The following is a 26,396-nucleotide window of genomic DNA, read 5'->3' as shown; positions in this document are numbered from 1 at the left end:
TCGGCGAAACTCTAAAAACCCCTTTTTCTCGGAAGATCACCGACGTTCGTTACCGGCCGACCGAAAAAATTTGCCTTCCGACGTAAGCCGGAAAGGCGGACCCAACTGATCACATCACTGCTTTCAACATCACGATGGGTCGAACCAACTTCTCCGAAGAAGAAAGGGACGCCGGTTACTGTCGTCTCTTCGTCGAGAGTCTTCAAGGACCGGCCCTCGGGTGGTTCACTGGATTGGAGCGAGACTCCATCAACGACTTTCACGACCTGACGACTGCATTCCTCAAGCAGTACATTATGTTTACAAGACAAGGAGCAACTTTGTCTGACCTTTGGAATCTATCTCAGGGATCGAGCCAAAGCCTCCGCGACTTCATGGAAAAGTTCAAAGCAGTCACCTCAAAAGTTCAAGTCCCCGACAGTGTCGCCGTCGACGCACTGATGAATACCCTCTACTTCAAGTCCTTGTTTCGCGAGGACCTCTACAGAAATCCTACCACCTCGGTCCAGGATGCTATCGCTAGGTCGAACAACTTCATTCGAATGGAGGAAGATACAGCAGCGATACTCAAGAAACTGAACACGGCAGCCAAACCGGCAACCGCCCCGAAAGCTCCCGAGGCACGCCAAGAACTCCGTCAGCACACCTCAGGCAACAAGCCTAACCAGCCGAAGAGTTTCGTCTATGTGGTTGAAGATAAAAACCCGCCTCCAGGACCGACTCTCGTCGTACGCGAAAAAGGTTGGAACGTCTGGGAAAATGACGAGAAGCCGCAAACCTCTTCGACGCCTTCAACTTCAAGTCCTGGCTCAGCTGAGCCAAATCTGTGGTGCAGCTTCCATAAATCTAAAGTGCATGATACGAGGAGTTGCAGGCACTTGGTCGATGCCCTTTTCTCATCTTATGAAAAGGGGACATCCAACGTCAAGTTGCCTAAGCCTAGGCCAAACAGCACCAAGAGCTGGAGCAAAAACAAAGAAAAGAAAGCTCACAAGAACCATGATAAGTCTGGAACTCGACCAAAGCATACGGAGGATGACAAGCCAGAAGAGCAGGAAGAAGATGAGGGTGAAGCACAAGTCGAAGAAGAGCAACCTCGTAATCGTCGACGTGTCAAAGTCATCCTCGCACGACCAAGTTCCCCCTCTGATGAAGAAGAGGACAAACAAGTCCATGACTCACACGAGTACTCCAGTAAGCGACCAAACGAGAGCGTCAGGTCAGAAGGGTCGAACGCCTTGAGAAACAAGCTCAGAAGAGAGTCGCAGACAACTGATCGCACACACGACTCACACGGCGATCTGCACTCAATCATCGAAAAGTCCAAGGCTAGGAAAATCGAGGACTCGAATGCTCGATTTCACCTCAGGCCACGAGTCATCGATCTTCGCGATAAGCTCAACTCTAAATCAGAAGATCTCAGGATCAAGCTCAATCGACCAAAGCGTTCAGATTTACGACGAAGGCTCGAGGAGGTGAAATCCAAGAGTTTCAACAAACACAAATCTGTTATCAAAGACACGTCCGTCGTCAAGGACTTACCTGTTGTCGAAGACTCGCCTAGCGACTTGAGAACTGAATTGAGAAACAAATGAGTCGTCGAATCAAATTTCTTAGACGTAATCATTGGTGGCTCACCTCCTTGCGGTGATTCTGTCCGGTCTGTAAAGGATTATTGACTACAGGCAATAACCTCGAGGAAATGGCCATCAAAACCTGAGAATGATCCCTCGATCACTTTCTCACCAGACGATGCCATCGGCGTCGACCTACCTCACAACGACCCCCTACTAGTCGAAGTAGGAATTGCGAAGTGTGACGTCGCTAAAGTTTTGATCGATACTGGCAGTTTAGTCGATTTGATCTTTCGAGACACGCTCGATAAGATGGGAGTCGACTTGCGCGACATGAAACCATCATCTCGCTCCCTCACAGGATTCAACGGAGCTTTTGAGACAATGATCGGGATGATCAAACTCCCCGTCTACGCATGCGGAGTGACACGCACAGTCAAGTTCTCAGTCATCCGAACGAAGGCTCCTTAGAACGCGATCCTCGGAACCCCCTGGTTACATTCTGTTAAGGCAGTGTCCTCTACGTACCATCAGTGCGTGAAATTTCTAGGACCAAACGGTCAGGTGCAGACGCTTCGCGGAGAGCAGCAGGCCACTCGCGACCTACTCATTGCGACGGTGAAGATGCAACAATCGACTCCCCGCATCAACGCGGTAGCAAAGCAAAATCAACCTCAAAAAGATGAGATCCTAGAAGTCACCATCGACGACTCTGATGAGAGCAAAGTAGTTTGAGTCAGAGCCTTCCTCGACGAAGAGATGGAACGTGCAATCATTGACTTCCTCAAGAAGAACGCATCAACGTTCGCTTGGGCGACATCGGATATGAAAGGAATAAACCCCGCCATCACATCCCACGAGCTGAATGTCGATCCAACCGTCAAGCCCGTTCGCCAGAAGAGACGCAAGCTCGGCCACGACCGAAGCAAAGCTGTCAACGAAGAAGTTAAGCGGCTCCTCGTAGCCGGCTCAATCACAGAGGTGTGATACCCTGAGTGGCTAGCTAACCCGATCGTCGTCAAGAAGAAGAACGGAAAGTGGCGCGTGTGCGTCACTTTAACGATCTGAACAAGGCATTGCCCAAAAGACAGTTATCCGCTCCCGCATATCGATAGACTCGTTGAGTTGACTGCCGGAAACGAGCTCCTGACTTTCATGGATGCATTCTCGGGCTACAATCAGATCATGACGCATCCGAATGATCAAGAGAGGACTGCGTTCATCACTGATAGAGGAACTTACTGTTACAAAGTAATGCCTTTCGGTCTTAAGAACGCCGGAGCGACTTACCAAAGACTCGTCAATCGAATGTTCGCCGACAAACTGGGGAACATGATGGAGGTCTACATCGATGACATGCTGGTAAAGTCACTCCGCGCGACGGACCATCTAGACCATCTTAGAGAATGATTCAAAACATTGAACGAATATGGCATGAAACTCAATCCAGCCAAGTGCACCTTCGGCGTCACCTCAGGAGAGTTTTTGGGATACATCGTCACCCAGCGAGGAATTGTGGCAAATCCTAAACAGATCACCGCCATACTCGACCTCCCCAGTCCAAAGACCAGCAGAGAAGTCCAGTGACTCACGAGAAGAATCGCGGCCCTGAATCGCTTCATTTCCAGATCTATGGATAAATGCCTTCCCTTCTACGAGCTGTTGCGAGGGAACAAACATTTCGTTTGGGACGAGAAGTGCGAGGAGGAGTTCAAACAACTCAAGGAGTATCTTACGACTCCTCCCGTATTTTCCAAACCCGAAACCGTTGATAAACTCTCTCTTTATATTGCCGTATCCTCGACTGCGGTCAGCAGTGTCCTCGTCCAAGAGGATCGAGGAGAGCAGAAGCCTATCATCTACACGAGCAAGTGCATGAATGATCCGGAAACTCGATACCCCACCCTCGAGAAGATGGCCCTCGCCGTTGTAACGTCGGCAAGAAAGCTGCGTCCTTACTTCCACTCGCATACAATTGAAGTACTGACTAATCAACCGCTTCGAACGGTGATGCAAAATACAAATCAATCTGGACGGCTATCGAAGTGGGCTATCGAGCTCAGCGAGCACGACATTGTTTTCAAGAATCAAACAGCTGCAAAATCTCAAGTCCTCGCAGATTTCCTCGTCGAGCTCGCGCCAGAGCTCGAGCAAGATCTAATCTTTCCAAGTCAAAATTGGATACTCCATATCGACGGATCGTCAACAAACGAAGGATCAGGAGCGGGAGTACAACTGTAATCCCCAACAGGAGAGTTAATCAGACAGCCGTTCAGCTTCGGCTTCGCCGCTTCGAACAATGAAGCAGAGTATGAGTCATTGATCGCATGACTACGACTCGCCAAGGCAGTTGAGGTAAAACGCCTCAGCGCGTACTGCGACTCCCAACTCGTAACCAGTAAGTTCAGTGGCGACTACAACGCCCGTAACGAACGGATGGATGCATACCTCAAGGCCGTTCAAGCACTCGCCAAAGACTTCGAATTCTTCGAACTCACCAAAGTACCCAGAGGAGAGAACATGTGCGCTGATGCCCTCGCTGCCCTAGGTAGCAGACTGCACGATCAGGTGAAACGTACCATTCCTATCCACAAGATCGACAAACCAAGCATCGATCTACCTCCTAATGAGACCACCGTCGTAGCATCAATAACCGAAGCCACGACCATGGATCAAATCCTCGAAGCGGAATCAGCTGACGCCACCGACTGGAGGACAAAATTTATCGACTACTTGGTTGATGGAAAGCTACCTCCCGAGAAATGGATTTCGAGATGGCTCAAGACACGGAGTTCCCATTACGTCGTCCTCGATGGAGAGCTCCATAGATGGACCGCAACCAAGTTGCTTCTAAAGTGCATCAACGGCGAGGAGACGCACCTAGTCATGGCTGAAACGCACGAAGGCGCTGCAGGAAATCACTCCGTAGGTCGAGCACTTGCTTTAAAAGTAAAAAGTCTCGGCTTTTACTGGCCAACAATCAATGCAGACTGCGAAGCTTACGCCCAGGGATGCGATCAATGCCAGAGACACGCCTCGACGATCTGCTCCCCGACGCAGCTGCTGCGAACGATGACAGCTCGATACCCTTTCATGCGATGGGGAATGGACATAATCGGCCCAATGCCGAGTTCTCGACAGAAACATTTCGTTCTAGTCTTGACAGACTACTTCACGAAGTGGACCGAGGCGGAAGCTTTCGCAAGCATAAAGGAAACAGAAGTCCAACGGTTCGTGTGGAAAAACATCATCTGTCGCCACGGCCTACCCTACGAGATAGTGACCGACAACGGCTCCCAGTTCATATCAAAATTTTTTTGAGAATTCTGCGAGACAACCAACAAAATCATAATCGACGGTTTGAAGAAATGCCTCGACCTGAAAAAAGGGTGCTGGGCTGATGAACTAGACGGTGTTCTCTGGTCACATAGGACAACTCCTCGAGGAGCAACGAAATCAACTCCTTTCTCAATGGCACACGGAGTCGAAGCCATGGCTCCCGCCGAAGTAAATGTAACTAGTCTACGACGGTCGAGGATGGGCAGAACATTGAACTCAACAGCGATATGCTCTTCGACGCCCTGGACGCTATAGAAGAACGCTGCGACCAAGCTCTGCTACGCATCTAGAATTATCAGCATCAGATCGAAGGCTACTACAACAAGAAGGTCAAGTCTCGACCTCTCGAACTGGGCGACATAGTACTGCGCAAAGTGTTCGAAAACACTAAGGAGCTGAATGCAGGCAAGCTCGGAACTAACTAGGAAGGGCCTTACAAAATTGTTGAAGTTGTTAAACCAGGAGTCTAACGACTGGAGACGTCGACTGGCGAACCCATTCCCAGGGCATGGAATTCCATGCACCTCCAACGATCAGACCTGCATTTGACCCGTATTGTTCGATCGCCGCCAACACATTCTCTTTAAAGAAGGGGGATCGAAGACGAAGAGGAGATAGACAGAGAAGCTCTTCGGGAATCCCGCTGACGGCTAGGCGTTTAGCTTCAGCCTCGTACTCTTTCTCTTGTTCAGCGACCAAGTCAATCATCTCCTGCGGAATATCGGTCCCACTCTCCTTAAGTGCCTCAAGGCATTTCTTCGTCCCGAAGGCTTGGCTCTGCAAAGACCTCGCCGTTTCGAACTCGCCACGACGCTTCTCGAGATCTCGAATTTTAGCGACACGGTGATTGCTCTTAGCAATCATGGCCGTTTGTACACGGACTCGCTCGTGTGTGACCTCGTAACCCCAAGAATCCCTTAACCTATTGACCTCCTTTAAGTGCCTCAGAGCCGTGGACACCATCTTCTCTTCTAAGGCAGCTTTCTCTCTAGTCCAAGCATTCTTCTCCTCTTCGAGTCCTCGGATCTTCGCGCCGGCAGCCTCGAACTTATCTTTCAACTCCCCGAACTTCTCCAAGAAATGAGAATTCTGAGCCTTCTTTCTGGCAAGCAACCGAGTCTGCTCTTCCGCAACCTTATCGATCGTCGATTTAAACTCCTTTGCCTTGCGATCGTGAGCTGTGTCCTTCGCCCGAAGGAGCTTGTCAGAGTGTTTTAACTTGGACGTGGCCTCCTTGAGGGCCGAGTCGTACAACTCGACGACGAAGTTCATGCTTCCATCACTCTGTATGGACGAAAGAAAGGATCAGAAACAGGAATATAAAGGAGACGAATCAAGGAGAATAGGTCTTACCAAAATTTTGGTCCTCGCTGCATCAACATATGCGTCCTTGAAGATAAGGTCCTTGACTGCAGGCAAGTCCCTGCGACCACCTTTAAACTGTCGAATAAGTTCAGCGCATTTAGACGGGGTGTAAGAAAGTGGAGTCTCGCTGACATACTTGAATTCCACGTGATCGCGAAATTTGACCCGACGCTCCTCCGAGGCTGAACCACCTTCAACGATAGTCGGAGATGCAGCTGAAGGAGTCTTCGCAGCAGAAGCGGATTCAGCAGGAGTAGATGACTCATGACTACGGGAAGTGTTCTTCCTCTTCGGCAAAACGATCGGGGAGTCGTTCAATTCGACGACTGCTCGAGTCGCAGCATCACGAGAGGAACCTTCCTCGGTGGCAGTTTCGCGGCCCTCAATGTCCCCGATAGGCTCCGACTGTCCCTCGACATGCTTCTTCTTTTTCTCCTTTTTCTTCTTCTTCTTTGGAGGCCCATCAGACTCGGTTCTCGCTTGAGAAGCAGCCGAAGCAGAGGAATCAGGAGCGGATCTCTTCTTCTTATTACCATCGGTCACCGATGGCTCAGCAGTCTCCCGTTCAGAGGTCCGCATCAGATCCTCCCTCGAAGACTCGGCATTTACCGGGCCTACAGATGGCCCGGGGGAAACAGCGAGAGGTAGAGGAGCGGGGGGAAGAGGAGCGGGAGGAGTCGTCTCACTAGGGGTCGTCTCACTGAGAGTCGCAGAAGATGCCTTTTTCGCTCCGCTTAGCTTCTTCTTGATTAATGCACCCAAATCCGGAAGTTCTTTCATCTCCCTGGCTTCGTCGATGATCTTTTGCTCGGCACTACTGAATATCCAAAACCGCCGCTTATTGCCGGTAATCAAAGGTGGTAGATCAGAACTCCAATCCCCTGAAAAGGATCAGGAAAAATAAAAATCTCGAACGAACAAACATGAGTCAGGAAAAATACGGAACCACGGAAAGAGGACTTACGCTTCGAGATTCTGTCAAGGACTCGTCGGACCCTCTCGATGGTGATGTGTTTCCAACTTACTTGGAAACATGACACGACTGCACGAGCGTCAGAAACAAAATCTTCTGGATAGGAGGCCGTGTCTGGGTGATCAACTGGAATCAAACAAAGACTCGTCAGAAAAAAAGAAAAAAGAGACAGTCGATAAGCTAATAACAGCGTTCTACCGAGCTTATGATTCCACGAAAATACAAGGGAATCATCGGGCGGCTCCTCGAAGGCAAAACCGTCATATTTGACATAAAAATAGAAGCGCTGCCAGTTAGCCGTCCTGCTTGGATGATCAATAATTACGTTGTAGTTGGGCCTCATATGAATCGAGAATAGACCGTCCCCCATGGATTTCGTATAGGTCAACTCCTCGAGAGTCCGTACGCTCATCGAAACATCGATCTCCGCCGCCGTCACCATCAATACTACCGAAATACGGAACGCGCCATTAAAGAACTGACATATTGCTGCGCCGCGACGTCTCACATAAGACGTGATGAGTCGAGAAATCGGAAACCAGAGCTTGGTCTCGCTCTGAAAATATGACTCCTAGACGCACTGGAATCCCAACGGAGGGGACCATGGCCTTTGAGATTTTGTCGGGATCAAGAAAGTCACCCCGGCTCCTCCACATTTTCTCAGCAGAGCCTTCACGCTGCTAGGAGTCGAACGAGTCTCCTCGACGTTCTCCCACGACTCTCCTTCTACGACGGGAGAACGCATCTGCTCCGCCGCCAAAGCCGGAAGATCCTCGAAGATTCCCCCGGGGTGATAACAACACGGAATGAAATCAGGAAGAGAAACCTCTCCATCGCTCGCTCCATCCAGACCGTCTCTCAATATTAATGCCGCACTCTCTCTCTCTTCGCGGAACTGACGCGCTGAGTCAGCAACGAGGAATCGTTGAGGCGTGTCCATGTTCTCTGTATCCATCATGGCTTCACGATGAATCGTCTCAAAATCAGAAGGAGAGTTCGACACAACGACATGTGCAGGACTTGACTCGGTTGCTCTCGCCACGGCTTTCCCTTTCTGAACCCTAGAAAGCTTACCGCTACCGCCCGACGACATCCTCAAAGCTAAGACTACAAAGTTAGAGAGAGAAGCGGAAAGTAAGAGAGAGAAAGTTCCTGAGCTGGGTGAAAAGTGGAGAAAATGAGACGCGAGAGGAGTATTTATAGATAGAGGAGCGCATCGCACCCCGAGGAGTCATCATTAGACCTAGATGGTTCTAGGTCGGCCCATTTAGGCGCGTAGAGCTCACCGAACGTCGTGAATTTTCGACTTCTCGAGGAAAACCGAAACCGGTCCAAATCGAAACCAACAGTCAGCTCCAAAACCAGAATTAACCACCGGTCCGAACCAAAACCGGTCAGATCATCGAGCGCGAGCAGATGAGTCGATTGCATAGTCGAGGAGTCGACTGAGATCGTAGACCTGATATAGTTGTCTCGCAAACCCTACTTTCAAATTCGCTGAGTCGGCTACGCTACTCACCAGCGAACTGGGGGGACTTACTGTTGGGTATGGGCTTAGCCTTCCCAAAAGGCCTGCAAGACAATTATCCAGGCACATGATTACAACAAAGAAAGTCGGCTCGTCGACTTGCGAGCCGATGATCGGCTTGGCTCTAGACTACTTTTGGTCGTCAAGACAACTGACTGAACGTCATCGGCTCGATGACTTGCTCAGCGGTCTGACGCCCCGGCCCAATCACTCGAGGAGGCCCACCGAGACAGAGCGCATTAGGTCAACGAGCATTTGTCTATAAAAGGAGGAGGAAAGGCAACAAGTGGGGGATCCACAAATTACTACACACACACTTTCGGCTAGACTTAGGGTTTTACATCTTACATCTCGCCGACTTGTATGGTCCGACGAACTTATCTTCGCCGGACTATTTCATCCATTCTCTTCCCCTTTTGTAACACTGTTTCGAATCATTGATCTAATAAAACACGTCTTTGTCTTGACCCACCGACGAGAACTCGTCATTTCTCTTCACTAGTTTATTGACAGTCTCAGTTTAAACAGCATCCACTAAAGGGTCACGGTTATGCATAACCTCAACACTTGTTGATAAGGTGGAAGACAGACCATTAGCCGATAAAGCATCCCTCACTAGTCTTGGCCGAGGAGTGTAAGAAAGATGTCTCTTCCGTGCTTTAGCCTTCTGATACTCATCACAGACAACCGACACCGGGAGCCTCACCACGTTCCCTGGGAAAAGCAATGTAAGAAATAAACGAGACAAAATCTTACCGGATAAAAGGGAATGCTTACCCCAAACACGACTTTGACGCAAGGCTTCCCTGCTGACCAGAGAAGTCACCCATCAGAATCGTCGAGGAACTCCCATTATAAGCTTCACTACTGCTTCTCCAGCAAAGGAAACCGGGCGGGACACATTTGACAAAGCAAAAGCCAAAACATCAAATCGGGCTCCCAAAGGAATGAAAAAACTCAAAGCCCAAAGAAGAACTTACCAACGGTACGCCAAGACGTAGGATAACCAACCGTCTTCTGGATCTTAACGAACACGTACTGGCTGTTCCAACCAGTCCCCTATTCCAGACCAGGGTCTGGCACTATAGAACCGCTGACTTCTTGCCAAAGACGGAGAAGCTCTGGGCTTTTGACGGCGTCTAGGAGACGGTGGAGCGTGGAGCTCTGATGTTTCCTAAGGAGGAGCTTGTGCGTTGATGTGAGGGGATAGACCAGGAGGCTGGTGCCCGTTCAGTTGATGATAATGCTCTTCTTACTCTTCAAGAGTTTGTATTTTCGAAATTTTCCTTTTTATAGGAGGGATTTCCTTTTTTCTGCGAGGATCGGATTTCCTTTTCGCCGTTTATCCTTTACGTCAGGGATTCTTCAGGATATTTGGAAATATCCTTACTTCCTTTTCTAATCCTGCGAAAAAGGAATGATCCGGATATATATAAGGAGTCGTAATATCTTCTAGCTGGCCTCAATCCAACTCTAGCGCTGATTCCTAATTGAGAAAGATGAATCCCAAGCTGCCCTCGTTTTCGTCCTTACTTGTGGGTGGTCGTCCAAGGCCAGGTGCAGGACATGATGGCTTGCCGGGATCTACTCGTTCAGCAAGTGAAAGCCTCGACTAGATGGGAGCTCATTATGGAATGGCTGGAAAAGCGCGTGGAACATTCGAATCCGGAAGAAGAGTATCGGCGTCATCTGTTCCTGTCCGGAGGACTTAACCATCATTCGGGTGTTGGGGTCAAAATCGGTCACAACGGAATCAATGTCTGAAAGTCCGTAAAAATCAGCATGAACGTTTATACGAAAAGTAATCTTCGTAAAAAAATCTTTACGAAGAGCCTTGCGGTAAAATCTAGCTTAAATCTCGATCAAGCCAAGTACCGATTATCTCAAGGCAACAGACACGTATCCAAACCAGCCACATACGAGCTCGAGTATAGCGATCGGACCACGGACAAGCAAAGCACGATCGCTACGCAGCGACCAAGCATGCACACTGCCCGGATGCTACGTAGCGACCGAGCTCGAGCCAAGCTCGGTCGCTAAGTAACGACCAAACACGCGTACCACTCGGTCGCAACGTAACGGTCCCTCATAAAACCCGCAGAAACAACGCTACTTTGACATATGTATACATATCACCGATTTACAACCTTCGTAAAACTGATCCCCATTACTTACGCGAAAAATCTTTCGTACAATCAGACCAAGTCTTACGAAGAAACTTTCTAAGGTTAACATAACAGGCGTTATGATGAAGTATGTTTTGTATAGCAAACGCAAACGCAAACCTGTAAGATCTGATTTTCGATGATCAATCTAAACTTTATCTCTTCGCATTACGATATAATAGATCTCATTTTTTTGCCCTGCGGCTCGCTGGCTTCTGCCTTTCTTTTCCCTCGGTCACATCTGAGAAGGCAGTCATTCCGCCGCTGACTCCACACTGGTTATGTGGCAAACCGCTTGGGCTTCGTCTTCCTCAGAAAAAAAAGAGTCAATTTTCATAAGACTATAGGTCACATTATACAGAACATTCGTCGTATAATTGAAACCTAGAGCGGAGAATCGTTTTCTATGGCTATCAGCCATATTAGCACGGATAACCCCGGCAAACTTGGCCTATCAATCTCGACAAGCGCTCTTTGGCCCTCGGTCAATTACGCCGTCCACTAAAGGTCCAAACCAATATTTGCCATCCCCTTTAAGGACGATCGTAAACTAACATGACCTTTAATGTTAAAGTACCATGGTCTAATCCTTGACCTACAACATCCTTGGCTATCTGAGTGAACACATCCTTCACGCCAGGCCAAACTATTTGAGAAACCATCGCTCCATCACTTAACGGCTAAACGACAATCTACGATTTGTTTAAAAACGTCGTGTGACTATTAAGAGAATAATTATCGTATACCCCACAGGCCGAAATCATATGATAAATTCTGCGTAATGAAACTCAGTCCTAACAACCAAATGGTTAACGGAAAATCTGAACTTTTCAAAAATTGACCAAGTTCGATACGCTCCACAATTCACTTTAAGCCCGCAACGTTTTACCCATAATAAGCGGCATGTAAGGAAAAATTCGTAACAAAGCTTCTAGAGCTATACAAAACATCCTAAAAAATGCACGAAATAGATCTCGAAAGGCCAACACTTCACAAAGCACTATGGAGGCAAATGCTTCTTCCCATGGACAAATTTACGCGACTCCTCAGTCCTAAGTTCTCGATCCCAAATCAAATTATTAGCATCAAAACAGGAACAACAATTTTGGCCGCGAACATCCGTAGTCAAACCAGAATGTTTCTCAAACGCAGGGCTAAGACTAAACCCTTGCAACGTCGCGAAATATCTTCAAGCCCGCGAACATTTCAAGTACGAAACGAGGCATACGAAAGAATAACAAATCTTCAGCATCGCGAGACGTCGCAGACGCCTGAAGATTCATTCTTCGACGAAATTTCCTTCCTCGATAAAAACACCTTCTTGGAAGACCAGACAGTCATACGCACTAACATCTTCTCAATATATACCCTTCGCGAAGACTCAAAATGGTAATTTTTACCATTAAGTTTGTTGCTGATCACAACAAACTATTAACGTCCTAAACAGACTTTGCCATCTAGTAGAGATGACTCTCGTACATCCGACACAAGGATAATAGCGCAATAAAAGAAACCCAAATTTTTTGGTCAACACTTCCAGGAGGCTTAAAAATTTTCATTGGAGAGATGCTCGGTTCCAACCATACAAGTCGTATAAGCCAAGAACCTATCGCGGAATTCAAATCGGTATGGAATCATGATGAAACTGAAACGGGATATGTAAGTCGAATTAGTCATCGCACCCTCTGAAACCAGGAGTAAACCTAGGTCTTGCCCTAAACCCAGCGCACTGTTCTCTAACATCTCTAGGCATAGTATCCAACACCCTGACACGAGTTTCCAAAATTTGTCTCTTTGCCAATATTCGAGCGTCTTCAGAAATCCCGCAAGTTTACACACTGCAGAAAACTCTCGAAACAGATCACGAATATAGCAGTTCACACAGAGTTAGATTACGAGATGACAACTTGTAGTCTTCCTTCTACACCCATATAAAATGCCATCGGCAGCAACACGCCTGATAATCTCTACACATAAACTAGACCGTAAAGGTCTCGCTGGAAAACTAGTCATAAAACCTTAACTCCAAGACGAACTACGAAAGGTTTGATCCCTTCAACAAGGATACGTAGGCAGCCGTAATAAGGCGCAGCCCCAATCTTATCGCTTTCTACTCTTAGAAGAGCGAGAAGAGCGAGAAGACCACTTACCACAGACCTTTTCAACCATTAATTCCGCTTAACTCACCTAACTTACCTAACTTGCCAAGCCACTCACTAGAACCTCACGCTAGAAGCTCATGGTTCTAACGAGCTGGGGGGCTAACTGTTGGGGTCAAAATCGGTCACGACGAAATCAATGTCTGAATGTCCGTAAAAATCAGCATGAATGTTTTTACGAAAAATAATCTTCGTAAAGAAATCTTTACGAAGAGCTTTGCGGAAAAATCGTGCTCAAATCTCGATCAAGCCAAGTACCGATTATCTCAAGGAAACGGACACGTATCCAAACCAGCCACGGACGAGCTCGAGTATAGAGATCGGACCACAGACAAGCCAAGCAAGATCGCTACGCAGCGAGCAAGCATGCACACTGCTCGGTCGCTACGTAGCGACCGAGCTCGAGCCAAGCTCGGTTTCTACGTAGCGGCCGAGCACGCGTACTGCTCAAAGACCATAGCAAGCCCGTTTCATGTTTCTCGTCATTTGAAGTCATCAATCGAACTTTACAATAAAAACCGCAGAAAGTTCATTGTATCGAAAGAAGCCGTAATAAACATTTAGAGTCAAAAGGCGGCCCAAAGAGACCTATGACGTGACTCGAAGCTCACTTACGATTTCTTAACCAAAGCCCATAAACCGTAGGACGGTTTATGCTTGGTTCGCAAGGAAAGATAAATGTCAAGTGTCCGCGGATAAATACGAAGTTTTCGAAGATAATTACGAAGATCGAAAAAATGGAATATCTCCATTTTTAAGCTATGACGGCTTAAGGGCAGAAGAGAAAAAGCATAAACCGACCTTCGAGCGAGTATATAAGGAGTCCTAGGCGAGAGGCACGGGGGGGGGGGGGGGGATTTTCTCAGAACAAACTTAGCTCTTAAAGCAATTAGGCAACTTTCCGTTTTTGTTATTTCGAGCTGCGACTCAATTAGGTTTAGCCGCCTTAGGGTTTTTAGAAATAGGAATCTCGCCGACAGCTCTCGAAGTCAGGCTAATACCTTGTTGTAAACGCTCATACGCAAATTTGGAATATGATTTCTCCTTGCTCTCTTTTTACGATTCCTTATACTTTATCGTTATTATCTCGTGTTCTGATTGCTTGGTGTGTGGTATTAGCAGATATCCGGGACCTCTGGAAAATTAGGGTTTTCCTAGTTTCCTAATTTAAACGGAAATCGACAGTGCGAATTTCGGTTGTGGGGTCGCGATTCTCAGAGGGGCCTTCTTTCTGAATGATTATTTTCTTTATGTTTTGAGACTCTGGTTTTTGTTGCTTTATTTTGAATAAAGGTTCTTTATAGCCCCCTTGATTTTATGAATAATGATGCTTCATGGTTTTTCCCCTTTATCTACTCCTTGTTGTTGCTACAACATGCTCCTGATAGTAGTGTTTTGCATGTTTCTTTTTTAAGAGGGTATTCTTTCGCCTGTTTCTCGATCACGGTGGGACTTTGTAGTCTATGGTCCTCTTTTTTCGTAGATTGAGCAATAGGATCCGGGGAGATTACGATCTCTTCTTTGCGCTTGTTGAACCATGTACCAGTGAAGTCTCGCATTCCTTCATCTCCTCTGCCCTATTTGTCCTTCATTGTTGTAGTTGCATCTTCTATCTTCTGCAATCTATCTCCAAGACTCTCAAGATTGAACTGATGTCTCATAACTGTGGCGTATGTGTCAGTTGAGATCTCCTCTCCATGGTTGTGTGTGTTAGACATATCTGATGTCACCTTTTGTACTAGCCTCCCTCCCTCGGTTTGTAGCGTCGTCGACCGATGTATGTCTGTGAATGTCGATCGATGCATGTAAGCGATTGTCGATCGATGTCTGTCGATCGATGTAGAGCAACATACGTCGGTCGCACGCTGAATTCTGGCTATGTCTTGCCTCATCTCTTCCATGCAAGTAGTTAGCCAACTGATACTACCATTCAATGGATAGTAGACTCCATCAAGCTTCATCTAGAAGTCTTCTTTGTTCTTCTCTTGTTCTCTGCAGATTCCATATAACATCTCATTGATCTCGTCCTTGGTGTAGATATCTATTACTAGCTTGGTTTGTGTGAATGAGCTAGCATGTTCTAGAAGATAGATGTAGTTGGGGTCATTTGTGCTCATTTGTTGAAGCTCTTTCCATTAGCTTTCTGATCTCCTCTGTAGACACATTAATGATTTGTCCATCCATATCTCTTGCACATCCCTGATCATCTCTGTAGACTCCATACTCATCTTTCTCTTCCCAGTAGAATTTTCTGGTTCCAAAAAGGTTAAAAGCTCTTCTGCCTAATTCAGGACATTTGTCGACCGATGTTGGAACGTCAACGTCAACGTCGATCGATGGTCGAGTAGGGTTGTGAGACCTCTGTTTGAAGCGTTTATCTATGCCACCAGATGTGTCATAAAACTCCTTTGTAACCTTCTTCTGGTGTTCGACAATAGTGCGTTGTTGCATGAAGAGGTTGTCTGCCGCATTGGCTGTCTGCCGCATTGGCTGTCTGAAGGATGTCGGCAATATCCTCTCGAGATACGTGCAGTGTACATCCATCTATTGCTTTTGCGTAGCCATCTGGGACCCTGAAAATACCAAATTCGTCTGGATTTAGATATTGGTTATCAGATTTATCTTTTTTCGCTTACAGTGGTTTTTGGTTTTAGATGGCTGTCGATCGATGTTATATGGTTGATGTCGATCGATGTTGGAGGAATGATGTCGATTGATGGATGCGTAGCTCTGTCGATCGGATGGCAGAAATGTGTTCTTTCCGAAGGAGATTCTGCTCATTTCTGATCTGTTTCATCGCATCTTTGCATGTTGAGAAGTTCCTCATAAGTGAAACCCTCATGAAGTTCATCAGCTCCTTGATCACGGTATGCTGTCTCTACTGCGTAGCTCTCGGGAAGGCGATCATATGCCCAACTTCCAATTGAGTAATCTCCATCTCAGGTAGCGTCGATGTTAGTGTCAATCGATGGGTAGTAGGCAATGTCGGTCGATGCTCGAAGGTGGTTTGGTTGATGAGGTTGAGTTTTGATAGATGCTGAACCGTTCCTGTCGATCGATGGCGACTTATTTTTCGAAGACGACTGGTGGAGAAGTATGTCTTCCTCGTCAAGAATCGCTCTTTGTTCTATGGCTTGTTCTTCCTCATAATCTTCATCATACTCCTCCGGATGCATTTTGTGTGCTGCCATATTGGGAGTGTAGTAATCTTTTTCCTATTCTCCTTAATTACTGTCTACCGATTCTTCTTATGCCCCGACGGTCGATTTTTGTTGGGTATTGCCGATCGATGTTGCAGTGAGAGTTGTCGATCGATGACGGTCTCCTGATGTCGATCGATGACGGGTTCCTGATGTCGATCGATGACGGGGTCAGAATGTCGATCGATCTTCACGTAAATAGGGCTGGGTGGATGTGGGTGTTTTGCTGCAAACTCCTCGTGAGTCATGATCCTCACGGCATTGCAAGATGCGGCTAACTCCGTAGGTGTTGTCGATCGATGTCCAGGAGAGGATGTCGATCAGTTTTGGGTGACTTCTGTCGACCGATGTTCGTGCCTTGGCGTCGATCGACACCAATGCGATCCGCCGAAACTCATCAGACTCTCTACTTCAAAATCTCCTTCTTGCAACTTCTCTTCTTTCACCACTTGACAGAAATCATCCCCAATGATGGCATTCATGTGGTGCTTCATCACATCATCTTCTACCCCTCTTGTCAAGGGTCTCTGTCTCTTAACAGCTTCTCCTGCTTCTTCACATGAGTGCTCAAAGTCTCAAACTTTGTGTTCAGGTTGGTGTAGACAGAATCAATCTTCCCATTGAAGTCCACTGTCATGCGCTTCTGTCCCTCGAGAACTCTATCAAGTATCTCCTAAATCTTTCTCTCATGATTTGGCGGTGGTGGCTTCTGGTAGTAGGAGCTTCCATAACCCATGTTGTTGTTGTAGTTGTTGTTGTATGGTTTATGTCGCTGCGAACTCTGGTTGAAATTGCCCCTATTTACATAGGAGTTTCTGTTTCCACCCTGGTTTCCAGAACCTTGGAATCCAGTTCCACTGATGAAGTTCACATCTGCTTCCTCTTCTCTACCCTCTATTTCTACAGCCTCTGCATCTTCAACCATGCAAACCTGCTTCCCGAGAAGCTTGTGAACACTGTCCAGCTTTGCCTTCACTTCATCCATCTGATCATTCCCAAGGATAGTGGCAGACCTCTTCCTCTCAAAATTATTTTTCCTTGTGCTGTTGCTAGATGTTTGGTTTTCAATGACCTTCACTACCTCCTCTGGATTCCTGGTGTTGAAGTTCCCATTGCTGGAAGCATCAAGAGCCATCTGGTATTGCACCGCGATGCCTCTGTAGAAAGTATTGAGCAGTTGTACTTCATTGAATCCATGGTGTGGACAGTCTCTTTGGTAAGACTTGAATCTGATCCAGGAGCTTCTGAATAATTCTGCAGGCTCCTGAGTGAATGTAGCAATCCTTCTCCTCAAGTCTTCAGCATGTGCTTCATCAAAGAAGTTGCATAAGAATGCATTCTTGATGTCGCTCCAGGATGTTAGGGATCTTGGTGGTAGCTGATTAAGCCAATGCGAAGCATCTCCAGCAAGTGAGTACTTGAAGAGCTTGCCTAGGAGGTAGTCTTCAGAGACTCCCTCGAGGTAGTCTTCAGAGACTCCCTCGACTTTAATAGCATATATGAGATCCTCGAACCTCTCCAGATGGAACATAGGATGCTCGTGAGATAACCCATAGTAGGGTGTCTGTCCCACGAGTGTGTAGTACTGCAGCTTCAACTCGAAATCCCTCTGAATAGTTGGAGGCTGAATGGCTGATCTGTTGGTGTAGAACTAGTCTGGACGGTTGTAGTCAGCCAATGTTCTGGGTCGAGCGGCCTCATCTACAGGTAGAGTAGCCCATGTAGCTTCAGACTCAGGGATTGCAGCCCCCTGAGCGTCTATCCTTTGACCTATTGCATTACGCATATGACCTTCCTGGTCATACAGGTTTCCTCTCTCATCACGTACAAGAATCAAAGTCGCAACTGTTGGGGAAAAATACTCCGGTATCATTTCCTCCAGCATCCATGCAGGACCCAGACCCTCGGGTCCCCGATAAGGGAACCCTCCCGGTCCCCGCTAGAAGGAACCCTGAGTTCTGTCCCTGGAACCGAGCTCCCTTCCAAGAAATGGAAAACTTCCGATAAGGAGATCCTCATATTTCCGAATATGGAAGAGTTTAAGCTAAGGAAACCGACTCCTAGACAACTATATGAGGACTACTAAAACCCTAAAGCGAGGGATCGACTTCCCCAAGGCTTAGAGACTAGAATTAGACGGCTAGAACTAGAGTTCTTATTCAATACTTTGTAACCTCTCTTGTTCTTTCTTACTCTATCTAATAAAGTATCTTCAAGCCTATCTCTTTATTATCCTTCCTAAATCCTCACGAAATACCTATAAACTTACCCGGTTTACCAACTTGTCCAATGTTCCGTAGTACTCACAAAGAGCCTACACAAAAATCCTAACAGTTTGGCGCTAGAAGGAGGGGAGTAATCTAACTACGTGATGATGACGATGGATGAGCACGACAAACCAATTGAAGCTGCTCAAACAATGACTGCGCTTCAAAAGCGAGTAGATGTTTGCAAAGCCAAATCACCGACATGCATCGAGCCCGACAGACTACCGGAGAAAACCCCGGCCTCTCTTCAGAAGTTCAAAGTCTGAAGGAGAAACTTCACGAGCACTCCAAACAGCTGGAGCAAAGCGCCGAGAAGCTAAGCCAGCTTCATTCGGAGAACACCATCCTCTGGGACCAGAACCAAGCCCTCAACGCGACATGCAACAAGAAGCGTCGTTTCAACACCCGGGTCCAACCTATGGGAAATCTAAATACGCCCAGCATCGAAGGAGGTACTATCGACAAGCCTCTCGCACCTGGGGTAGCTGGGTAAACTCAGGAAGGGACCAAAAATCCTCCAATTCACGACTTGGAAGAGAGCGATTCCGAGCTGGAACCCGAGAACGAAGCACCTAAGAGGGCCGCAGCAGCAGAGTCCTCCATAACCGCCTACCTGGAGCAGATTTTCTCTAAGCGATTTGACGCCATGCAGTCCATGGTAGAACGCTTACCAGGAGTAGCTCCCCCAATCCGGAGAAGCAACCCAGATTCCTACGCTGATACCCCCTTCGTAGAAGATATCGCCTCAGTCGAGATGCCTAGAAAGTACTCCTTCCCCAGCATCAAGATGTATGACGGCACCGGCGACCCCGATGATCACATCACAAAGTACAAGCAAAGGATGCTAGCGGTTGCACTCCCTAAGGAATCCCGCGAGGCCACGATGTGAAAAGGGTTCGGTTCCACTTTGATCGGACCTGTCCTGCAATGGTATCTCGATCTCCCTACCAGGTCCATATCCTCCTTCGCGGGCCTGAGCGACAAATTCGTGGAGCAATTCGCGAGTAGTAGGAGCCTGGAGAAGACTTCAGATGGCCTCTACGTGATCCTCCAGCATCGGGTGGAACCCCTGCGAGACTACATAGCCCGCTTCAACCAGGAGAAAATGGCAGTCCCGGAATGCAGTATCCCTACTGCGATCTTCGCCTTGAAGAGAGGTCTACTTCCAGATGGAGGGCTATACAAAGAGCTGACCATGTATCCCTGCAAGACCATGGAAGATGTGGTGTCCCGAGCCTGGGCGCAATTAAAGTGGGAGGAAGATGTTGCCAGCCGTGCCAAGGCTTAGCCAAAGCAGGACCAGTGGTCAGCCCGATCAGATCGAGGAGACCAGGACGAAAGATCCTCCCAAAAAGGATCCAAGAACTCTAGTAGTAGAAACAGAGGCAGGTTCCACTATCAGCCTCAGGAGAAGGAAGAAGGGATGTCGGTATCTACCTGGCCCGATATCTCCCATCTCTCAATATCAACACCAGAGCTAGGCAGCACACTGAGACAGATGGGCCAACAAGTTAAGTGGCCTCCAAAGATGAAAGCCCCTGACGGGTGATCCACGTCATATCCGGAGGTTCAGAAGTAAGCGGAGTGAACCACACAGCCGCAAAGAAAAGCACCCGTAACACTAAGCATGGTCTGGAAACGATCCAACCAAAGCGCCTACTTCTAGGCACCGATGAGATAAGCTTCATAGCTAAAGAGCAAGAGAAGATCCTAGCTCCCCACCATGATGCCCTAGTTATCTCTCTCACCGTAGCAAACTGCTTGGTGAAAAGAATACTAGTAGACAACGGAAGCTCCAGCAACATTATCGTCCAGATGGCGTACCAAGATCTAGGGCTGGAGGAAAAAACTCTGACACGCAAGGTAACCCCACTCATCGGCTTCAGCGATGAAGTCAAGCGAACAGCCGGAGAGGTTATCCTCCCAGTATATGCTGAAGGGGTCAATATGTCTACCAAATTCCTGGTCGTAGATTGTCAATCGGCGTACAATATGATCTTGGGACGACCCTGGATTCACGACATCGGAGCGGTCCCCTCAACCCTTCATCAGATGGTAAAATTCCCTACACCCTGGGGCATCAGAATAATTAAGGGAGATCAGGAGAACTCTCGATCCTGTTACCAGACCACCTTGAAGGGGAAGACAAATGTCTTATAGCAATTACAGAAAAGACCTCGGACCCCGCAGACTCAGGGACCAGAGGTCAAAGATACAAGAAATTGGGGATCGTTTCAGACAAGCCGGACTCTGGATCATTCCAAGAACCCGAGGAATCCTCGAAGAACCTATGTCGACCGCTCCGCATGGTCTCCTCCGAAGCCCTTCAAAGTTGCTTCTGCTCGCAAGACAAAATCACCAAGAACCTTACCAGGTATCAGTCAGTGGTCTCACGGATAAGCAAATGGGGCCTGAGTACTCCAAGGAGACTTCCTCAGAAGATATATCAGACGGGTCTAGAGCAAAGGGCGCCTCGCAGACACAGGCTGGAGAAACTTAGCCAGGCAGGGGACCTCCAAGCCTGGCGCTCCAGTGGATGAATCTGACTACACATTTCATGGAGATGCTTAAAACCTTCATCAGCAGGAAACGGTGGTCCCTGAGCAATAAAGGCCGGGGCATGAAACAAATATCAACCATGATACCTAGACCCAAGAAAGAAGCAGAGCTCTGCAGAAGAGGAGGAACCCTCCAACAAGGAGGCTCGTTCCAAAAGCAAGTCAAAACCTGCCGGTCACCTAGCAACAAGAGGTAAAACATGTCCTAACCACCGGGGTACCTCGCAAGCTGATATCTTGGACGGGCTCCGGACCATGATTTCTATTAATTATCTTATCTTTTATTTAAGCATTATGTTTCCTACTCCTATGTACGCTGAAACGTCTCCGGACAAAGCTTATATAATAAAATAGTTCCGACTATAAAAAGAGTAGTAGGAATGCCATAATACTTAAAGGGGCAAATGAGCTGGATCAGGTCCAAGAGACCTTCGATCCTCGCAAACCCTTAATGATAAGTGGTATGACCACGAAAAAACAAAATGGGTATGAGACATAAGGTAGGAATGGGTCTGCGCAAATGATATATGGTGTTTTAGACATATTGTATATATGCTTTACAATCGGTTTTCATGTCTTTATCGAGTCTTCCTAGTCCTTTTCGAGTCATTACAGGTCTTGCATTGGATGGGAGATGGACCAGCTGGAACAAAAGAGGCAGAAAACAGTGCAATTTGGTGATTTTCATGCAGAACAGTCTTGATGACTGTTCCTGGTCGAGCGGAACAACACGAGTGCCTGTTCCAGCGGCAGAGATTTTTAAGGAAACTACAACCTATTTCGGGATTTACCCTAATCTCTCTATTTTCTCTCCCAGATGCCTGTGGCTTTGATATATCTTCTTTTTCTGTTTCTCCTGATTATTCTACACTATTTCTTGGAGAAGAAACCATACTCTAGAACTCCATTGTTGGGATTTGCTACCTTGAAAAGGGAGACGGCTCCATCTCTCTCGTCTAGAGAACATTACCCTGAACCCTGTTTTTGTTTCTGTTATTCTTATGCAATATTATTCAGTATTGATGCTTGTGTTTTCTTGTGTCATGGCTGAGTAGTCGGCTAGCTAGTCTGGGGTTATAGGGTGTTAATCATGTGAGCTAAACATAGATAAGTGAATCATATTATTGTCTTCATTCATATCCATACTTACTGCTTGCATTAATCTAGCCGCCTAATATTAGATCCTAGGTTTAACCTGTTCATTAACCGTGTAATGGGTTGCTAGATCTGTTATGAATGAGCCTAGCATCCCTAATCAGCGAAAGTAGATATTAGGGTGTTTGGTGAACCTATCGGACTTGATCTCTATTGCTTGCTGTCGCGTCTTGATCCAAATGAGAGTTTAGGTATCAAGATCGATCAGCATAGGGGGCAGTTCCACGACAGTGGGCTCTTCTACTTGAGTGATCCGAGTTCTGGACCTGTTCTTATAGCGCTTGAATAATTGTTTATCTCACAAGTATTAGCACCTGATGAAGTAACCCTAGGCTGGCTTCTTTTAAGTTGAATTTACATTTACATTACTTTATTTGTTTTGCACATTACCGACAAACCAAAACCCCATCATTGTTTTAGCTAAATTAAGAACTCATAAGAATAAAGTGTAAACTGGTCCTCTAGAATTGAAACTCAAATATTACAACACTACTGTTTGCTTGCAGTAGGAAAGACACAATTTTAGTGTATCAAGTTTTGGCGCCGTTGCGACGGGGACCAGCTCTTTACCTTTATTTTTCGGTTACATATATAGTCTAAGACCTGTAACTTGCCTTATCCTTTTTGTTGCAGCTAATGTTCCAGGTGCATGACCAGTAGACATACTCGGAGAAACACACAAGGAGAGTTAGTTACATTTACCAACCAGGAGCTAGCAACGTTAGAAAGACAAAACAGACAACATCAAAGGCCAAACAACACCAACATGGGTGACCAAGGCCATCAAGATGATCTCACTGCAGCAATGCAACTGATGCAACAGCAGATGATTCAAATGCAGCAGACCATCCAAGCTCGGCAGGATGCTGCTGAACAGGCTACTCTCGCGCGGCAGGAACAACAAGTGCAGACTGTTCCGATCGGGGAGAGAAACCTTCCGCATAACATCCCTACTACGCGCTCTGCCATTGTTCCTCCACCCTGCACCAGGCAGGACTTCGAGATCAAGCATGCTTTGATTGGTCTAGTACAGAGAAAGGTGTTCTTTGGTCACTCTACAGAAATTCCAATGTAGCATATTGAGAGCTTCGAAAAAGTCTGCAGTTTCACTCGCGTGAATGGTGTTCCACCAGACTACATCAGGTGCATGTTATTCTCATTCTCTCTTGATGGAAAAGCTGTACGGTGGTTGAACTCTCTCCCTATCGGCTCTCTCACTTCATGGGAACAGGTCCGATCAGCGTTTCTCAGCCATTTCTACTCTAAGGCAAGAACAGCTGCATTGAGAAACAAGATCACCTCCTTCAGACAGCTCACTGATGAGCCTTTCTGCGACGAATGGGAACGCTTCAATGACTATCGCAGAGAATGTCCTCACCATTGATTTAATGATGATTACGTCCTGGACATTTTCTATGATGGAGTGGACTGGAAATACCAAGGTGCTCTAAACTCTGCGAGCAATGGAGACTTCATGACTCAAACCACTGATGGAGCGTTTAAGCTGATTGAGAACATGGCTGCTAGCTCAAATAATAAGAAAGAGGAGCGAGATTTCTCCAAGAAAGAGAACAGTTCCGACACCCAAAAAATAGATGAGCTGACTGCCAAGGTTTATCAGTTACTAAAAAACAACCAAGGGCACGTCTTCGGCATGGAGCAAGCTACGGCCGGGCAGATTCAGAACTTGAATCAGCAACAACCGCAGAGCAATCAGCAAGTTGTTCCAGTTACCGGGAACAGTCAATCAGATGAGCTGAAGGGTCCGAGTATGATGACGCAACATTTGTTGCAGGGTCAGCAGGTTCAGGCCAAGGCGTTGAATCAGGTAACCACGGAAATGGACACCAGGATGGGCAGCATGTTCACTGAGCTGATTAACAAGTATGACACTCTTGCGATCCACATAAGAAAGATCGATGTTCAGCTTGCTCAAACAGCTGAGAGTGTCAAGAGGCAACAAGAGACGCTCCCAGGAAAAACTGATAAAAATCCTAGGACTGAGCACTGTAATGCAATAGAGCAGCAGTTTACTGAGACTGTTCTAGGCGCAGAAGAGAACACAGAGCAGTCTGCTAGCTCTGCAGTAACTGCTCCCGACGAATCTGCTGAGACTCCACCATCTCGAGTCTATGTTCCCAAGGTTCCCTATCCAATTCCACCTAGACATCTTATGGATCCCATTAGTGAAGAGCAGCTGATAGGTTTTCACAAGATGGTGAGAAGGCTTCCTAAAGAACTTGCATTCGAAGATGCTCTGTAGATTCGTCCATTGCTGAAGTTCTTTAAAAACTATAGAGAGACTCAAGAGGAGATCAAGGTCCTCTATACCAAAGCACTGTCTACACCAGCACTGAAGGTATTGCCTAAGGTTGATGATCCTGGAAAGTTTGTTTTCCCATGTTCCATCGCAGGAACAACCTTCAAGGATGCTCTTTGTGACTCTGGTTCTTGTGTGAATCTCGTCTCAAAGGCTATTGTAGACGATTTGGGTATTGCTGATGTTGAGCGTTCTCAGCTGACCCTGACCTTTGCAAACTCTTCCAGAGCAGTCCCATATGGAACCATCCGCAGCCTTCATGTTCAAGTAGGGGAATGCGTTGTTCTGGCTGAGTTTCAAGTTATTGAGATGAACAAGGATCATGAGATGCCTTTGATATTTGGAAGGACATTCATGGCTACTGTTGGAGCAACCATCGATATGCCAACCAAGAGAGTCTGCTTCTCCAACATCAACAAGAAAGTTTTGTACAAGGTTGTACCCACCAGATCTTCCTCATCACACGCCTCTTGCATCTCAGTGTTTGATGTAGAAAAGCTGAAGGTTGTTCCAGAGAAGGAGCATGGTGATAAGGGTGAGAGCAGGCTGTTCTCTGATGAAGATCCTAGCACTGATCCTACTAAATTCAGAGGGAATTCATGGGTGAAACAGAAAGTCCAGAAGAAAAGGGTCAACGGTGATCCTATGATGACTTTGATACCTCGCTTGTGTGATGAGAAATCCATTGAGTATGAGGTAAAGTGCAAGGGTACCTCTAAACCTTTCTCTAAAGTCAGAGTAATGCTCACACATGAGCTGAAAGAGAAAGGAGAAGCTGCTGTGAAAGGGTTGCTGAGCAGAGTTCTAAAGTTGAACATGTCTGATTGTGGAGCTTGTTTTGGAACAAGTCCTCATGATCAACCCGACTGATCCCTGTCACCAAGTCAAGCTAGTGACTGAAACCAAGCGCTTGGTGGGAGGCAACCCACTGGTAAGTGTAAATATAACTTGGTTTTGTTTTTGGTTGTTTATTTTCGTTTTAGTTTATTGAGTCTCATGTCAAAATGCAAAAAAATCTGAGATACTTCAAAAATTCTAGGTTGCAGCAACGGAACGACCTGTCCCCTGAAATGAGCGGTTGTTCCAGGTGACCATCTAACGATAGAACACCCAGAATTTTCATGGAGCGCCTGCTCCACTCAGGTAAGTATCTCGACCAAAAAAAATGTTTATTCTTGTTTTTACCTTCTCTCTGATTTATTTTCACACCAGGGACAATGTGAAGTAAGTATGGGGGGAGGGTTTTCGTCGTTTACTAACTCGTTTCTTTCTTTTGTTTTTCTTTTGAGTCAGTTTTATGATCGAGTCAGTCAAAACTTTGTGGGAATTAGGACTTTATTCAATGTTAATCACTGACCACCTCGTGCTTTAGTTATCTTATTCAGTGACCTTAGCAGTGGCGAAAGACACACATGTGGACCTGGAACACCCTGACATATCTCACTTGATTCTCCACAAGTTCTCCGCCGATCAGATTACACTGGGTAGACTTAACTCCACCTAACTTGAACCTAATCTTGACTGGAATTCTTCTTGTTATGGGCATTAGATTAGGGAAACGAGAACACACTCAGGACTTCTTATCCTTTTTATCCATCTTGCTGATCCTGAGTGGCTAGCTCATCTTTAGCTAGTTCCCACACTGCACCTTAGCCTTTATTCCACCTTCATGCATTTGTTTTTTCAGTATCATATGTGCAGATATGTGCAGATATGTGCAAAAAGGTCGGAGAGGAAAGGATCAACGCAGCCTCTTACTCGATCAGAAAGGAGAACAAGCAGATTAAGGGAGC

At 46.8% G+C, this 26,396-nt stretch overlaps 1 protein-coding gene and 1 non-coding gene across 2 annotated transcripts; one reads left to right on the top strand and one right to left on the bottom strand.

Annotated features, from left to right (window-relative positions):
• Positions 1 to 23,049: 23,049 nt before the first annotated feature.
• Positions 23,050 to 25,473, top strand: LOC106423145. The gene is made up of 7 exons (XM_048761089.1): positions 23,050 to 23,253; positions 23,788 to 24,167; positions 24,282 to 24,426; positions 24,582 to 24,642; positions 24,836 to 25,038; positions 25,216 to 25,299; positions 25,369 to 25,473. The coding sequence occupies exons 1-7, from the start codon at positions 23,050 to 23,052 to the stop codon at positions 25,471 to 25,473; spliced, it is 1,182 nt and encodes a 393-aa protein (XP_048617046.1).
• On the bottom strand, positions 23,563 to 23,669 carry LOC125589442. The gene has a single exon (XR_007325631.1). It is a non-coding gene; the product is annotated as a small nucleolar RNA R71 (small nucleolar RNA).
• Positions 25,474 to 26,396: the final 923 nt, after the last annotated feature.

The sequence above is a fragment of the Brassica napus genome, chromosome C6, assembly GCF_020379485.1.
Source record: "Brassica napus cultivar Da-Ae chromosome C6, Da-Ae, whole genome shotgun sequence".
NCBI lineage: Eukaryota > Viridiplantae > Streptophyta > Magnoliopsida > Brassicales > Brassicaceae > Brassica > Brassica napus.
The sequence above is the reverse complement of the archived record's forward strand: the minus strand, read 5'-3'. Positions and strand labels throughout refer to the sequence as shown.

Excerpts from the sequence above, each read along its gene's own strand:
- LOC106423145 (XM_048761089.1), top strand. The coding sequence starts at position 23,050 with ATGGGTGACCAAGGCCATCAAGATGATCTCACTGCAGCAATGCAACTG. Across the intron at positions 23,254-23,787 it reads CTACTACGCGCTCTGCCATT|CTGATTGAGAACATGGCTGC; the intron begins GTTCCTCCACCC and ends GGAGCGTTTAAG. Across the intron at positions 24,427-24,581 it reads CTCGAGTCTATGTTCCCAAG|AGAGACTCAAGAGGAGATCA; the intron begins GTTCCCTATCCA and ends TAAAAACTATAG.